The sequence below is a fragment of the Bos mutus genome, chromosome 8, assembly GCF_027580195.1.
Source record: "Bos mutus isolate GX-2022 chromosome 8, NWIPB_WYAK_1.1, whole genome shotgun sequence".
In the NCBI taxonomy this organism is placed as follows: Eukaryota; Metazoa; Chordata; class Mammalia; order Artiodactyla; family Bovidae; genus Bos; species Bos mutus.
Genome location: NC_091624.1, coordinates 72356681 through 72374318, shown reverse-complemented (window position 1 = coordinate 72374318; position 17638 = coordinate 72356681). Strand labels below are relative to the sequence as shown.

General features: G+C 38.1%; 1 protein-coding gene across 6 annotated transcripts in view; it reads left to right on the top strand.

Moving 5' to 3' along the window:
- Nucleotides 1-17638, top strand: part of SPATA6L (spermatogenesis associated 6 like) — a 73994-nt gene that overhangs the window by 13438 nt on the left and 42918 nt on the right. For 5 of the 6 annotated variants that reach the window (XR_011465168.1, XM_070375840.1, XM_070375844.1 and 2 more), the window contains 2 exons: nt 834-875; nt 14916-15040. Coding sequence is in view for 5 of the 6 variants with exons in the window: in XM_070375840.1 (XP_070231941.1) it covers nt 834-875; nt 14916-15040 (167 nt within the window). In the remaining variant the exon portion in view is untranslated. The remainder of the gene's footprint in view (nt 1-833; nt 876-14915; nt 15041-17638) is intronic. The other variant, XM_070375842.1, reaches the window with a different exon arrangement.

Here is a 17638-nt window from a genome sequence, read left to right as displayed (position 1 = left end):
GTTTCTGAGGAGACAGTAAGATGGTCTGGTATTCCCATCTCTTCAAGAGTTTTCCACAGTTTGTTATGGTTCACACAGTCACAGGCTTTAGCGTAGTCAATGAAACAGCAGTAGTTGTTTTTCTGGAATTCCCTTGCTTTCTCTATGATCCAGTGAATGTTGGCAATTTAAACTTTTGTTCCTCTGCCTTTTCTAAACCCAACTTGTACATCTGGAAGTTCTCATTCAAGTACTGCTGAACCTAGCTTGATGGATTTTGACTATAACCTTACTAGCATGGGAAGTGAGCACAATTGTCCAGTAGTTTAAATATTCTTTAGTACTCCCCTTCTTGGGAATTGGGGTGAAGGTTGACCTTTTCCAGTCCTGTGGCCACTCCTGGGTTTTCCAAACTTGCTAACATATTGAGTATAGACACTATTTCTAAATATATTTTGAACTCAGGAAAGATAAAAAATTGTTGTTTTATTTATATAGTCAAATAGCATACTCTTTTAAGCAAGGTAAGTTTTTATGGGTTAATGGATAACAGTATTTTGACTTTTAAAATGAAAAATATATTGTTATTTTGGTGATTTATGAATACATTTTTGAGAGAGAAAATATCACATTTTGTCGATACTTTTCAGGGGACAAAATCTATTTTTATAACTCAGTTATTCTTACCACATGTCCCAATATGTTGGGTCTAGAAATACCTGATTCATTGGTGGTATGCCACTTATTATTATTTTAGTAATATAAATAGGGTGTTATGGCAGTTTTACACTTAGTAATTAATGAAAAACTCTGACAATATTCTGAAGTATTAAAATCTAATTTTTTCTTTTTAGGCTTTCTAACCAGATTTGAGTTAATACAGCTAGTGTCTCCAGGTAATGTGCCAATAAATGAATTTCTAAATTAGTTTTGTTGTTGTTTTTGTCATTGAGTCGCTAAGTCATGTCCGACTTTTTGCGACCCTATGGATTGTAGCACACCAGGCTCCTCTCTCCTCCACTGTCTCCCAGAGTTTGCTCAAATTCATACCCATTGAATTGGTGATGCTATCTAACAATTTTAAAAGGATTTTGGCATGACACAATTGTGACTTGCATTTAAAAGTTGTGCTTTCTGTAACACATGCTCCCTCTCCCCAACTGGTCTATTGAATTTTTCCCACTTTCAGAAGAGTAACTTTATGGCTTTGATATATTAGTAATCATAACTTGAACTGGTTCTTTGACTTTCCACTTTTTCACAGTTTTATGTAATAATTATCAAGTAATTTTTTTAGTCCCAACTCAGCTTCTTTCAAATATTTGCTTTTGACAGTGTTGTAATTTGTGGAGTGAGTGAGTGAGTGTGTGTGTGTGTGTGTGTCTGAGTTTAGCCCAAAGCCATCTTCTCTGTTGATGCTAGAACAGGGTTGACAAACTACAGCCCCCAGGCCAAATCTAGCTGTGGTTTGTTTTTGTATGACCCATGAGCTGGGATTGGCTTCCACATTTTAAAGAACTGAGATTTACTCATATACTATAAAATTCACCATTTTCAAGTATATTCAGTTATTTTTAGTATGTTCACAAGATTGTGTAGCCATCACCACTTATCTAGTTTTAGAATTTTTATTCCCTCCAAAGAAACCTTGTACTCATTAGCACTCACTCTTCATTCTTTCTTCCTCCCAACCCCTGGCCACCACTAATCTAATTTCTGTCTCTAGTTGATTTTCTCATACTGGACTTTTCATGTAAATGGAATTAGGCAATTTGTGCCCTTTATGTCTGACTTCTTTCAGTTAGCAAAATGTTTTCAAAGTTCATCCTTGTAGCATATATCAGTACTTCATTCCTTTTTATGACTAATGATCTTTTATATGAATATGCCATATTTTGTTTATCTACTCATCAATTAATGGACATTAGAGTTGTTTCCAATGTTTGGATATTATGAGTAGCACTTCTGTGAACATTCCTGTACAAGTTGTGTAGGTATGTGTTTTTAGTTCTCTTATATTTGGTTATATACCTAGGTGTGGAATTGATAGATCATATGGTAATTCCATGTTTAGCTTTTTAAGGAACTGCCAGCCAAACTGTCTGTGGTTTTTACATTTTTAAATGGCTGGAAAAAGATTTTTTTAAAGAAAGAGTTTTATTGATCAATGGAAATTATATGAAATTCAAATTTCATCATCTGTGATGTTTTTATCCACACTCCTTCATAGAAGTGTTTATGGCTGCTTTTGTGTTAGTTACAGTGAGAGTTGACTAGTTGTGACTATATGGCTTTCAAAGCTTAAAATACTTTACTCTCTGGCCCTTTGCAGAAAAAGTTTGTGACCTCTGTGCAAGAATCATGGGACTTGAGGAGGAAAGCATTCTGTAATGCCTTTGTTTTGTGTTATGCAAGAGACCTGAGCTAATGAGAGCAAGTAGTAACTGCCACCTGGTGACACCAATTCTCAGAGTTTCTCAGTGTGGCTGATTATCTGGTGATTTTAAAGTCTGTGTGTGTATGTGAGAAAGAGAGAGGATACCTAAAACTCAGAAACATTTCACATACGCTTCTGGTCTTTGCTACCATACATTTTACCTTTTCCCTTACCAACTTCCCAGTTTTGACTTGTAAAAAGCACTCCCAAATTATGAAGGAACCTTTATTTATGTTTTGGTGATACTTGGTGGTCATGTTTCTTGATACTTTTCTGTGGTTAGAACATATGGATATGGATTTTTTAAGTAAATAAGGTCATATATACTGTCTTTTACTAGCTTCCCCAACTGTATGTCACTGTTATATTGTACTTTTTTAAAACTAACTTTTATGTATTTATTTATTTTGTTTTTGGCAGTGCTGGGTCTTTGAAGCTGTGTGGCCTTTCTCTAACTGTGGCGAGCAGTGGCTACTCTTCATTGCAGTGTGTGGGCTTCTCATTGCGCTTTCTCCTCTTGTTGCTGAGCACAGGATCTAGGGTGCACAGGCTTCAGTAGTTGCAACACATGGGCTTCGTAGTTGTGGTTCCCAGGCTCTAGAGCACAGGCTCAATAGCTGTGGTGCATAGGCTTAGTTGCTCCCATGGCATGTGGAATCTTCCCAGATCAGGGATCAAACCTGTGTCTCCTGCATTGGCAGGCAGATTCTTTACCATTGAATCTTACCAGGGAAGTCCTTATATTGTAATTTTTAAAAACAGGCCAAAAAGCATTATTTTTTATATCATAAAATAATTTCATGAATTTATTTGTGCTTTTATAGGTCTATAAGAAGTATGTAAATAATATTTTTTGTTTTACTTTTTCACTCTAAATTGTTACATATAGGTAACTTATTTGTCATTTTCAATAGCTATGTATTTTCCATAGCATTACTATGAACCTTAAAGTCATATTGTTGAACATTAGGATTTCTTTGTCTTTGTTTGTCTTTATATTTATAACAATTTTTTCTCTTGATATATTTGTAAAGAATAGAATTGCTAGATTGAACCATATCTTATAAAAACCTGGGAGTAAACTGATCCCCGGCAAGTTTCCATTATTTTTACTGCATTTAACATTATATAGTGTGCTTGCTCCCCATACCCTGGCTAATGCTGGATACTATCATTTGGATTTTTTTGTGTTTAAAAAGTATGTAATAATTTCTTTAAAATATATTTTACCATATTTTTGGTCTCTTCTTTTTAGATATGATTTGTGACAACCTTAACATTTTAAATTTATTTCTTAAAAGTTTCCACTTTCCTATATTATAGTTTGTTTTGTTTCCTTCTGTATAACGTGATAGTCAGTGTCCTTTGATTACCTCTGGAGCAATGTCTGGATATAAACATTGCATTTTGGTGTAAATTCCTGAAAGTTTTAAATCCGTTATACTTAAAAGTCAGACATGACTGAGCGACTTCACTTTCACTTTTCACTTTCACGCACTGGAGAAGGCAATGGCACACCACTCCAGTCCTCTTGCCTGGAAAATCCCATTGACGGAGGAGCCTGGTAGGCTGCAGTCCATGGGGTCGCTAAGAGTCAGACACGACTGAGCGACTTCATTTTCACTTTTCACTTTCATGCCTTGGAGAAGGAAATGGCAACCCACTCCAGTGTTCTTGCCTGGAGGATCCCAGGGACGGGGAGCCTGGTGGGCTGCCGTCTATGTGGTCCCACAGAGTTGGATACGACTGAAGTGACTTAGCAGCAGCAGCAGCAGCAGATACTTAATACATATGTTTGCATCATTTTAATATTTCATTGTGTGAAATTTTCTTTTTCTTAAGAAAGCATGGGAGAAGGAGGTGAGCCTGGCAGATACCTCAGCTAAAGCAGAGGTGGCTGTGGAGGCTTTTCTGAAGACTGTGGCGCTGCTCACTGTGGTGGTTTTGAAGCAGATCAAGGGCCCCAATGGAGTGGACCCAGAGTCTGACGTTCTTTCTTCTTCTTCTTGGTTTATTGGCCAAGGCAGGTCCTAAACAGACAAGAACCCTAAGATCTCAGTGGGTCTGGGGATGGACACTCTTATATATGTCTGTTGTTTCTTAGGTAGGCAGAACAGAGCGAAGAAAGTGACAGGCTAAAATCAGGGCATTGAGTTTTTAATTTGACCTAGTTTTGTGTTCAAACATATCATAAGTGGCAAGTTATATTGTAGTTTGCTAATGAAATAGAAGCAGGACCAGGTCTTATTTAATTTTTTGTGAGTTAAAAAAGTTACCCAATAGCTAAATATTCTTATGGTAAAAATTTTAACTAACTAAATTATATAAAATAGTAAAAGACCATATTCATCAACAATATTCATTGAAATAATTGCTATTAACAATTTGTTGTTTTTTTTATGCCTTTTATAATGCATTTAATATATATAATGTATTTAGTATATTCAACCAATCCTAAAATATATAGATATATAGACAAACACACACTCACATATGAGTACATAAATATTAAATATATCTAATATTTAGTATATGTATATATACACATATCTATGCATATATATATTATATATATATATAATATATATAGGTTGAATATGTATTTCCTGAAACTTCAGATATATTTTTGACTGCCATTTGTTTTTTACTTGACTAGAAATCCATCTGTGAGAATGTTGCAAGAATAGTTCAAAACTGTAATGACTGGAGAGTGTTAAAACTGAATGCATGGTTATGGGTTATAACTTAGAATTAATCAGATATAAAAGATACAAAGTGAAGGCTTTATTACACTTGTCTTCTTTTTCTTTATTATCCTTCAATTTCAGATTGTAATTTTAGTGAGATTAAACTTGAATCGTTCAATAGAATTAATTTTGTTCGGCTTCAAATAAATATAGGTTGATCCATTAATTTGTGCAACATCTGTTTATTGGACGTATACTCAGAAAATGCTCTACCCTGTGCCACTTCTTGGTATTATGCTGGTGGCACCAGGCATAGAGTGGTGATATGTGAGCCCTCTAGATCTGCTGGTTCTTGATACTAGGTAATTAAGTAAAAATGACTTGCTTTAAGTCTCAAGTGGACTGTGCTGTGGGGTCACATGGGCCACATTTAGGTTCTCAGGGATCAATTCTTCATTGGCTGAATTGTTACTTTTTAATTTTGTTGTCAGTATTACTGTGTCTGATACTTTTTCATAGTACTAAGACATATTCTGACCGTTAAGTTTCTGAGATAAGTACCTCAGATTTGCATAGGACTGTACTGCTAAAGAATGAAGAAATCTAGTAATTCGGCTTAGAAGCAATAAAAACTCCTGGGTCTTCAGTTTACAAAGATGGGAAAAAGCAAATAGACACGGGTGGGGCAGCATAATCCTATTTGACAGTGAGCTTGGTGCTTTCTTTTATTGACCTCTTAAATAAAAACTTCTACTTTGGGATAAGTCATGTATATTCAGTCCAGCTTTTAACATACTCTTTTAATGGGCACCCATTCCCTGAATCAGAGCTTGATTTTAAATGGCAACCCACTCCAGTGTTCTTGCCTGGAGAATCCCAGGGACGGGGGAGCCTGGTGGGCTGCCATCTATGGCGTTGCACAGAGTCGGACACGACTGAAGCGACTTAGCAGCAGCAGCAGCAGCAGCAGTGATGTTTACTAGGCATTAGCAAGGAAAGAACTCCTGCCTCAGATGATCTGTTTGTTTGGTTTTTAAGAATATATATATATATATATATATATATATATATATTGGTCTTTGTTGTGTTGCACGGGCTTCTCATTGCAGTGGTTTCTCTTGCTGCAGAGCATTGGCTCTAGGCACGTGGGTTTCAGGAGCTGCAGCACACAGGTGGGCTCAGTAGTTGTGGTGCACAGGCTTAGTTGCTCCACAGCATGTGGAATCTTCCTGGACCAGGGATTGAACCTATGTCTCCTGTTTTGGCAGGTGGATTCTCATCCACTGTGCCACCAGGGAAGTCCAGTGATCTGGTTTTGAATTCTTACTTTGCCATGTGGCATTAGGACAAGTGTCTTCAACTCTCAGAGCCTCAGTTACCTGTAAAGAGGTAATCAAATGAGACTCCATACTGGGAAACAAGCTGTCAGTTCTGATGTGCTCTATAAATGTTAGCTATTTCTAGAACCAGTATTATTATTAAAGTTATTATTTCTCTTGAAGTCTCATTTGTTTCATTTTCTGGGGAGATCTTTCTCACTGATGGCATTGATGACCTCCCTATCTGTGCCATCAGATTATTAAGAACACTGAGCTCTTTCAGACATTTCACTTGGCCTATTAGACTTGCTCAGCCTGTACATATGTTTATTTATTACTTTTAACCTTGGCTCTTGCTGTAACATCCCCTTGGTGTTCTGTCATTTTCACACTGGGTGGCAGTTTGGATCTTTAGAAGATGAGCAAACCAGAGAGACAGAATTGAAAAGCTTTACCGCCTTCTGTTTTTATAACCCTATTTCAGTCTCACTTATTTTTTTTCAGTTTCTTTTTATTTCTGTGATTCCAAAGATAGCAGAACTCACTTTCAATTCTTGGACCTCCCATTTTTATCTTAATTCCTGCTAAATGTAGGAATAATAAGCAGTAACTATCACTTTGAATACAGTGATAAGAACTAGCCAAAACATATGAAAGAAAAAAGGAAAAGCCCGTGATAGAGCATCACACCATGCATCCACATATTCTTGGTAGGAACATATGGCTGAAAACACACGATGTTCATGGAGGCCAGTAGTGCTGGGAACACTGCTGGGCTGCTGTCACAGAGCATTTGTGATCATGGGAGGTAAAGCCACTCTCTGTGCTCTGCTTCACATGTTTGTCATTTGTCCTCACAGTAGACCTAAGGGACAAGTGCTGTTATGAGTTCTGCATTTCCCTGAAGAGGAAAAGGAAGTTAAGAAATATACATGATTTACTCAAAGTCACATAGCTGGTAATTGCTGAAACAACGATTTGAACCAGCTCTGTCTGAACCTAGAAATAGTTTTTTACCACTGTGGTCTGAGCTTCATTAAAAAGTTGTGTTTTGTTGCTAATAATGGGTGAGGAAATTGTTACTTCACTTCCCGTTTTCAGGTGGCACTTTTGAGCCCTGATATGAGGAAGTCTATTTCTGGCCAACAAAGGTAGGAGGTCATACCCATCACAGAAAGTGTTTTAAAAGGCGCATTGACAAAACAAGGCCTGGATGAAACTAGTGAAGTAGAAGATTGATTTTAGAATTCCACCCACTTTCCCACCTCTCTCCCTATCTTCCTCTGAATCATCATTTTATTTTATTTATTTTGGCCAAGTTGCGTGGCGTATAGAATGCGGGATCTTAGTTCTATGACCAAGGATTGAACCCGTGCCCTCCTGCAGTGGAAATGCTGAGTCCTAACCACTGGACTGCCACAGAATTCCCTTTATCATCATTTTAAATTGTATGCTTATTTGAATAATTGTTTAATAATTACAGACTGTAAGTGTCAGGAGGACAGGTCTTGTATCCATCTTGTTCAGTATCATCCATCCAGTGTCTAGAACTCCTGGCACATAGTATGTTCTCAATGCATATTTCTTGAATGTATGAATGAAAAGAAATTATTAAAAAATGAATGTATGATAAGATTGGCAGAGATTTTAGAGAACATTTAGTCTGTGTCTCCCTCTTTTTTTTCTTTTTTTTACAGTTGTGGAAACTCAGTCTTACAGAGCGGAACTAGTACCTACTGAGTGGTTAATGTATTAATCATTACGTTCATTCATTCAAGAAGCAGTTATAAAATAGTACTCACTATGCCCAGGCACATTTCATAGGCTTGGGACAGGGTTGCTGCACTTTACCACTCCTTTCTTTCTTTTTGTAAATTTTATTTTTAATTGGAGGATAATTGCTTTACAGTGTTGTATTGTTTTCTGCTGTACAAGAACATGAATTAGCTAAGAGTATATATATATCCCCTCCCTCTTGAACCTCCCTCTCACCCTTCCCCCCATCCCACTCATCTAGGTTTCCACTCATTTCTGGACATTGTGATTCAGTTTTAATATGTCTGTCTTGAATGATATCTCAAGGGACCTATGAAAGATGCTGACAGTATGATTCCTTTTCAGGCAAGATTGTTTTGGCTGAGCCCTGTACTAGTAACTGACACCTAAGCTCACACCTTTCTAGGGACAATCTTGGCACGAATTTAATGATGAATGGAAGGGTTACTGCTTTCATGGAGCGTTCATGGTAGCAGATGATGAATGAATGCCTGAACAAAAATAGCAATTCGTGATAACTATTAGGTTGAAAATAATATAGGGGGATATGGTAGGGAGTGACAGGCTTCTGTAGGTTGGGTTGCTCCCTTTCTAATGAGGTGACATTTAAACCAAGATCTGTCATTCACTGATAAACCTAGACAGTGTGTTGAAAAGTAGAGACATTACTCTGCCAACAAAAGTCTGTATAGTCAAGACTATGGTCTTCCCAGTGGTCAAATATGATTATGAGAGCTGGACCTTAAAGAAGGCAGAGTGCTGAAGAATTGATGCCTTCAGACTGTGGTGCTGGAGAAGACTCCTCAGAGTCCCTTGGACAACAGGGAGATTAATCTTAAGTCAACCTTAAGTCAATCTTAACGGAAATCAACCCTGAATCCTCACTGAAAGGACTGATGCTGAAGTTGAAACTCCAGTATTTTGGGCATCTAATATGAACAGTTTCTTGTGATCCACACAGTCAAAACGTTTTGGCATAGTCAATAAAGCAGAAGTAGAAAGTTTTTTTGGAACTCTCTTGCTTTTTCGTTGATAAAATGGATGTTGGCAATTTGATCTCTAGTTCCTCTGCCTTTTATAAATCCAACTTGAACATCTCGAAGTCCACAGTTCACGTACTGTTGAAGCCTGGCTTGGAGAATTTTGAGCATTACTTTGCTAGCATGTGAGATGAGTGCAATTGTGCGGTAGTCTGAGCACTCTTTGGCATTACCTTTCTTTGGGATAGGAATGAAAATGGACCTTTTCCAGTCCTGTGGCCACTGCTGAGTTTTCCAAATTTGCTGGCATATTGAGTGCAGCACTTTCACAGCATCATCCTTTAGGATTTGAAATAGCTCAACTGGAATTCCATCACCTCCATTAGTTTTGTTCATAGTGATGCTACTGAAGGCCTACTTGACTTCCCATTCCAGGATGTCTGGCTCTAGGTGAGTGATCATGCCATCGTGATTATCTGGGTCATGAAGATCTTTTTTGTTAGTTCTTCTGTGTATCTTCTGTGTATTCTTGCCACCTCTTCTGCTTCTGCTAGGTCCATACCATTTCTGTCCTTTATTGAGCCCATTTTTGCATGAAATGTTCCCAGTATCTCTAATTTTCTTGAAGAGATCTCTAGTTTTTCCCATTCTATTGTTTTCCTCTATTTCTTTGCATTGATCACTGAGGAAGGCTATCTTATCTCTCCTTGCTATTCTTTGGAACTCTGCATTCAGATGGGTATATCTTTCCTTTTCTCCTTTGCCTTTAGCTTCTCTTCTTTTCATAGCTATTTGTAAGGTCTCCTCAAACAACCATTTTGCCTTTTTGCATTTCTTTCCCTTGGGGATGGTCTTGATCACTACCTCTTGTACAATGTCACGAACCTCCACCCATGGTTCTTCAGGCACTCTATCAGATCTAATCCCTTGAATCTAATTGTCACTTCCACTGTATAATCCTAAGGGATTTTATTTAGGTCATACCTGAATGGTCTAGTGGTTTTCCCTACTCAATTTAAGTCTGAGTTTGGCAATAAGGAGTTCATTATCTGAGCCAGTCATCTTCTGGTCTTGTTTTTGCTGACTGTGTCAAGCTTCTCCATCTTTGGCTGCAAAGAATATAATCAGTCTGATTTCAGTACTGACCATCTGGTGATGTCCATGTGTAGAGTTGTCTCTTGTGTTGTTGGAAGAGGGTGTTTTCTATGACCAGTGTGTTCTCTTGGCAAAACTCTATTAGCCTTTGTCCTGCTTCATTCTGTACTCCTAGGCCAAATTTGCCTGTTACTGCAGGTATTTCTTGACTTCCTACTTTTACATTCCCATCCCCTATAATGAAAAGGACATTTTTTTTGGATGTTAGTTCTAAAAGGTCTTGTAGGTCTTCATAGAACCATTTAATTTCAGTCTCTGGTCGGAGCATGGACTTGGATTATTGTGATATTGAATGGTTTGCCTTGAAAATGAACAGAGATCATTCTGTTGTTTTTGAGATTGCATCCAAGTACTGCATTTCGGGCTCTTTTGTTGACTATGAGGGGTACTCCAGTTCTTCTAAGGGATTCTTGCCCACAGTAGTAGATATAATGGTCATCTGAGTTAAATTCACCCGTTCCAGTCCATCTTAGTTCACTGATTCATAAAGTGTCAATGTTCACTCTTGCCATTTCCTGTTTGACCATTTGCAATTTGCCTTGAATCATGGACCTAACATTCCAGGTTCCTATTCAATATTGCTCTTTACAGCATCAGACTTTTACTTCCATCACCAGTCACTTCCACAACTGGGTAGTGTTTTTGCTTTGGCTCTTTCTTTTCATTCTTTCTGGAGTTATTTCTCCACTGATCTCCAGTAGCATATTGGGCACCTACCGACCTAGGGAGTTCATCTTTCAGTGTTGTATCTTTTTGCCTTTTCATACTGTTCATGGGGTTCTTAAGGCAAGAATACTGAAGTGGTTTGCCATTCCCTTCTCCAGTAGACCACATTTTGTCAGAACTCTCCACCATGACCCATCCATCTTGGGTGGCCTTACATGGCATGGCTCATAGTTTCATTGAGTTAGACAAGGCTGTGGTCCATGTGATCAGATTGGTTAGTTTCCTGTGATTGTGGTTTTCAGCCCTCTGATGGAGAAGGATAAGAGGCTTATAGGAGCTTCCTGATGGGAGAGACTGACTGAGGGGGAAACTGGGTCTTATTCTGATCACTGGGTCCATGCTCAGTAAATCTTTAATCCAATTTTCTGTTGAAAGGCAGGGCTATATTCCCTCCCTTTTTGACCTGAGACCAAACTATGGTGGAGGAAAAATAAAGGAAAACAATAGAATGGGAAAGACTAGAGATCTCTTCAAGAAAATTAGAGATACTGGGAACATTTCATGCAAAAATGGGCTCAATAAAGGACAGAAATGGTATGGACCTAGCAGAAGATATTAAGAAGAGGTGGCAAGGATACACAGAAGAACTATACAAAAAAGATCTTCATGACCCAGATAATCATGATGGCATGATCACTCACCTAGAGCCAGACATCCTGGAATGGGAAGTCAAGTAGGCCTTCAGTAGCATCACTATGAACAAAACTAATGGAGGTGATGGAATTCCAGTTGAGCTATTTCAAATCCTAAAGGATGATGCTGTGAAAGTGCTGCACTCAATATGCCAGCAAATTTGGAAAACTCAGCAGTGGCCACAGGACTGGAAAAGGTCTGTTTTCATTCCAATCCCAAAGAAAGGCAATGCCAAAGAGTGCTCAAACTACCGCACAATTGCACTCATCTCACATGCTAGCAAAGTAATGCTCAGAATTCTCCAAGCCAGGCTTCAACAGTACGTGAACTGTGGACTTCGAGATGTTCAAGTTGGATTTATAAAAGGCAGAGGAACTAGAGATCAAATTGCCAACATCCGTTGTATCATCGAAAGAGCAAGAGAGTTCCAGAAAGACTTCTGCTTTATTGACTATGCCAAAGCCTTTGACTGTGTGGATTACCACAAACTGTGGAAAATTCTTAAAGAAATGGAAATACAGACCACCTGACCTGCCTCTTGAGAAATCTGTATGTAGGTTAGGAAGCAACAGAACTGGATATGGAACAACAGACTTTTGAAATCGGGAGAGGAGTACGTCAAGGCTGTATGTTTTCACCCTGCTTATTTAACTTATATGCAGAGTACATCTTGAGAAATGCTGGGCTGGATGAAGCACAAGCTAGAATCAAGATCGCCAGGAGAAATATCACCAACCTCAGATGATATCACCCTTATGGCAGAAAGTGTAGAAGAACTAAAGAACTTTTTGATGAAAGTGAAAGAGGAGAGTGAAAAAGTTGGCTTAAAGCTCAGCATTCAGAAAACTAAGATCATAGTGTCTTGTCCCATCACTTCATGGGAAATAGATGGGGAAACAGTGGAAACAGTCTCAGACTTTATTTTTTGGGGCTCCAAAATCACTGCAAATGGTGCCTTCAGCCATGAAATTAAAAGAGGCTTGCTCCTTGTAAGAAAAGTTATGACCAACCTAAACAGCATATTAAAAAGCGAGACATTACTTTGCCAACCTAGGTCCATATAGTCAAAGGTGTAGTCAACAGATGTAGTCAACAGGACTTACTAATGCATATCTATAAGGAGTGAAAGAGTGGAACAAAGGATAGAGCCTGGAGTATTGGGTTGATTAACTAGATCTGGTTCCTCTAATAGGAAGGTAGAGGAGAGCTTATTTGTGGAAAAAATCAAGTTCTCTTTTGGACCTGTTTTGTTGGAGATGGGCTTCCCCGGGTGGCGCTAGTGGCGCTAGTGGTAAAGAACCTGCCAATGCAGAAGACAGACGCAAGTTCGTTCCCTGAATCAGGAATATCCCCTGGAAGAGACAACGGCAACCCACTCCAGTGTTCTTGCCTGGAGAATCCCATGGACAAAGAAGCCTGGTGGGCTATATAGTCTGTAGTATGTTAGAGATACTGTAAGACATTAACTTGAAAGATAAATAATATCTCAACAGGATGGGAAGGAAGAAAGAATGTTTTATAAGAAATAGCATAAGCTGAGGAAGTACATAGCAGAGGAGGGAAAGACATATCAGTTCATTGTGGCTGGAGCATGTTTTTGAAGGGAGGAGTAGAAAAATATGAAAAATGTAGAATACATTCTTTTTGCACTTTGATCCTTGTTAGAATCTAACATTCATATTAAATGGAATAAGTAGGAAGACATTAAGCCATCAGATTATTTGATGTAAGGTTGATTATTTTGTACATTCGAGATAACAAAAAGTACCCTCATTCAAGTTCATCTCACAAGTAAAGTAAGAGTCACTAAACAGTAAAGCTTCCTCACTGACTACAATTACTTTTTTGATGGTGTTCTTGGTCCAAACCACTGCATAGCACCTTCTTTGTAGGCAAGGGGGTCTAAGATGTTAGCTTTTCTGTCCTTTAGCTCAGTGATTCTTAATCATATTGCACCTGAAATGATCTTTTGGTGATGAGTATTTTGTATTATCCTTTTGACCATATTGAAGTAATATTCATAGGTAATATGTGCTATGCTAAGTCTCTTCAGTTGTGTTTGACTGCAGTCCCATAGACTGTAGCCCAACAGGGTCCTCTGTCCTTGGGATTTTCTAGGCAAGAATACTGGAGTATATTGCTTCCTCCAGGGGATCTTCCCCACCTAGAGATCAAATCTATATTTCTTATGTCTCCTGCATTGGCAGGCAGGTTCTTCACCACCTGGGAAGCCCCACAGATAATATAACCAACCAACTTTATATAGCTCACTGCAAATAATTTGTGTAATATTCAGCCATAATATAAAGGAGAAGTACAAAGAAAAGTGATTTAAAATAAAATGAGATGTATGCTAACATGTAAATGTTGAGAAAGGTATGGTATTTGGTATATAGTATTTATAGTATTCAATTTTGTAGTATTTGTAGTATTCACAGTGCCGAAAGGATCTTGGTAAAGATTTAGACAAAGCACAATACAGTTGTTCCTTAGTTTTCATGGTACCTGCATTCCTGAAAATTCAGTGTATTTTTAAATTGTGCAAAAAAAAAAAAAAAAAGCTTTGTGTTTATATGTAGCAGTTAGGTTCCAGGCTCAGATAATTGTAAAAAGGTTTCTTGCCTGAAAGAATGTCTGTACGATGTTAGAAAGTTATGCAGGAGTGTCTTGGGCATTGCAAGACACTCTGACCTCTGGTTCCTGCCCTTGAAATTTCCCCACAGATTTACAAAACATTCCTGGGGTTGGTATCAGTACTGCTGAGAGCGGCAGCTCTGGCTCTTCTCTAGGCCACTGGGACACTGACATTCCTGCACCACAGAATCTATTGAACCCTAGTCTACACTGTAACCTTTGGGTGAACAGAGCATTGTCTACCTTGTTCCTGTTCTATCCCTAGGACCTGGCCCATGATATGTCCTTAGAAAACATTTGTCAAAGTGAAGAATGGAAGGATGGATGGATGGAAAGAGATGTTCTTTTTTATTTTATTTTGGGGAGCAACCCTTCAGATCAATGATTGGGAAGGCTTTTGAAAATCATGCATGAGATAAAAAGTAGTAGAAGACATCGCCTCTTGAGTACCAGGTGCTGTGATCAAAATATCTGTTTTTATCTGAGTGTCATCTCTGCCATCAACGGTCCAACTTTTATTTAGTTTAAATGATGTAGATACATAATTTTCAGAATATATCTACTCATGCATTTTCTCCTTTATTTGTAGTGTGGCAAGAGTTGGCCTACTATGAAGAAAACACACGGGACTTTCTCTTCCCTGAGCCACGGCTGACACCTTCGCACCCTGGGATGTGTAGGGAGGTGCTCATGAAGACAGTTGAAGGCTTTCCAGTAAGTTACCAGTGCCTAGCTGGGCTTCTGTTGGGAAAGGGATTCTTGGAACCTGAATGTTTTATTGATAATAAATAAATAAGGTGATCCGCTCACCTGTTTGTGGGCGGATCACTTCATCTTGGTTGGTGCCCCTTTATTCTCTTTAGCAGCCCTGATGAGATGCCCACTCAAAGTGCTAAATAATGCTGATTCCCACTATTGGTCTGAGACGTGGGAGTCTTGTCTAACCAGGCTAAGTCACTGCCATATTCACATTATCACATAGTTATAAAAGGCTTACTTCTTCCACCTCCTTTTTTTTTTTAAGTTAAATATTTTTAAAGTATAGTTGCTTTATAATGTGTTAGTTTCTTGTGTACAACAAAGTGATTCAGTTATGTATATATGATATATATTATTATTCAGTTATATATATGTAATAATATACACTATTATAATATATATTCTTTTTCACCTTCTTTTCCATTATGGCTTATTACAGAATATTGAATATAGTTCCCTGTGCTATACTAGGACCTTGTTGTTTATTTTATGTACAGTAGTTTGTATCTGCTAATCCCAAACTGTTAATTTATCTCCCCCCTCACCTCTGTTTCTCTGTGGTAATCATAAGTTTGGTAACCATTTATCTGTTTTGTCATCTGCTCTTAATGCAGACTAACTGAAAGACATAGCATCATTTTATTTAATCATAGCTATTGTTTTAGTAACAATAACAGTAAAATAGAGTAGTGCTGCCTGTGTGTGTGCTCCGTTGCTCAGTTGTGTCCAGCTCTCTGTGATGCTGTGGACTGTAGGGCTCCTCTGTACATGAGATTATTCAGGCAGGAATACTAGAGTGAGTTGCCATTTCCTTCTCTGGGAGATCTTCTCAACTCAGGGATCAAACCTGCATCTCCTGCATTGGCAGGTGAACTTGCTTTGGTTTTTTTCATGTGATATCTTATTTTCTTCATAACAGTTCTTAAGTCAGCCAAGGCAGGTATTATGATCTCCACTTAATGGAGGGGAAACTGACAAGAGGTTCACAGGCTGATATTTTAAAAATTTATTTATTTTTAATTGAAGGATAATTGCTTTACAGTGTTGTGTTGGTTTCTGCCATACATCAACATGAATCAGCCATAGGTATACATTTGTCCCCTCCCTCTTGAACCTCTGTCCCACCTCCCACTCCATTCCGCCCTTCTAGACTGTCACGGAACACTAGGTTGAGCTCCTATGTCATACAGCAAATTCCCACTGGCTATCTATTTTCTATATGGTAAAGTATATGTTCCAATGCTACTTTCTCAGTTCGTCCCACCCTTTCTTTCCCCTGCTGTGTCCACAAATCTCTTCTCTATGTCTGTGTCTCTATTTCTGCCCTGCAAATAGGTTCATCAGTACCATTTTTCCAGATTCTGTATATATTCGTTGATATATGATATTTGTTTTTTTCTTTCTGATTTACTTCATTCTGTATAACAGGCTCTAGGTTCATCCACCGCAAGAACTGTCTCAAATTCATTTCTTTCTATGGCTGAGTAATATTCCATTGTATAAATGTACCACAGCTGCTTTATCCGTTCATCTGTTGATGGACATCTAGGGTGCTTCCATGTCCTGGCTACTGTAAACAATGCTGCAGTGAACATTGTGGTACATGTGACAGACTGATATTATTGAGGGATCTTAAAAGATATGGCAGTTACTAGTACAGCAGTTACTGTTTCGGGGGCATTATCTGAACCCAAGTTCAAAATATTAATTTTGTTATTATCTGGGATGATTTTTAACATTGCAGAAACTCTGAAAGTTTTCTCTACTTTTATGTCACTTGAATGACCTCTGTTTTAAGGGCTACATCTTTGTAAATTATAAAAAGCATAAACTTTTCTGTTACTGCTCCATGAGTTGCTATTATTTTAATTTAGTGAGGTGTTATTGTCTCCATTTGAGCGTTCTGTGCGGAATAGATGGCATGCAGAACCCCTGTTTCTATGATGTTTATGATGACAGGACTTCTAGTTCTGATACTTCAAACACCAAGCATTCATCAACAGTTCTCCCTGGGAACTAAGATCCTGCAAGCTGTGCTGCATGGTCAAAAGAAAAAAGTTCTCCTAATCGGAATTCCCGATGGCCATAACTTTAAGCCCTCCATAATCTTTGAAGATCTGGTGAATATCACTGATATCATTTTTTTTTTCTCAGAAATGTTTTTTGTGTATCACTTATATCCATGGTACTTGTGAGATGCTTGCCTTTATTATTGTGAATTACTGAGATTTTGCTCTTCAGAAGCAGAAAGGGGATTAAAAACTGGTGAGAATTAGGTGGGAGATACTCTTTACATTAACTTTGATTTGCCCAAGTTTTCTATTAAATAAATTCCATTTGCAAACATTGGGCTGGTATCCAGCTAAGTATCAAGACAAGAAGAAAGACACTTTCTCATATTTTCCCAGATGTTATCTCTGTTTAACTGTATAGGCATAATTAGGAAGAAGAATCTACAGGAAGTTTTATTTGTAGTTATTCATAAATGCAGGTCATCATAAGAGAAAGAGCTTTAACACTGTCAGGAAGATCTTCATGCATTAGAGGTAAAGT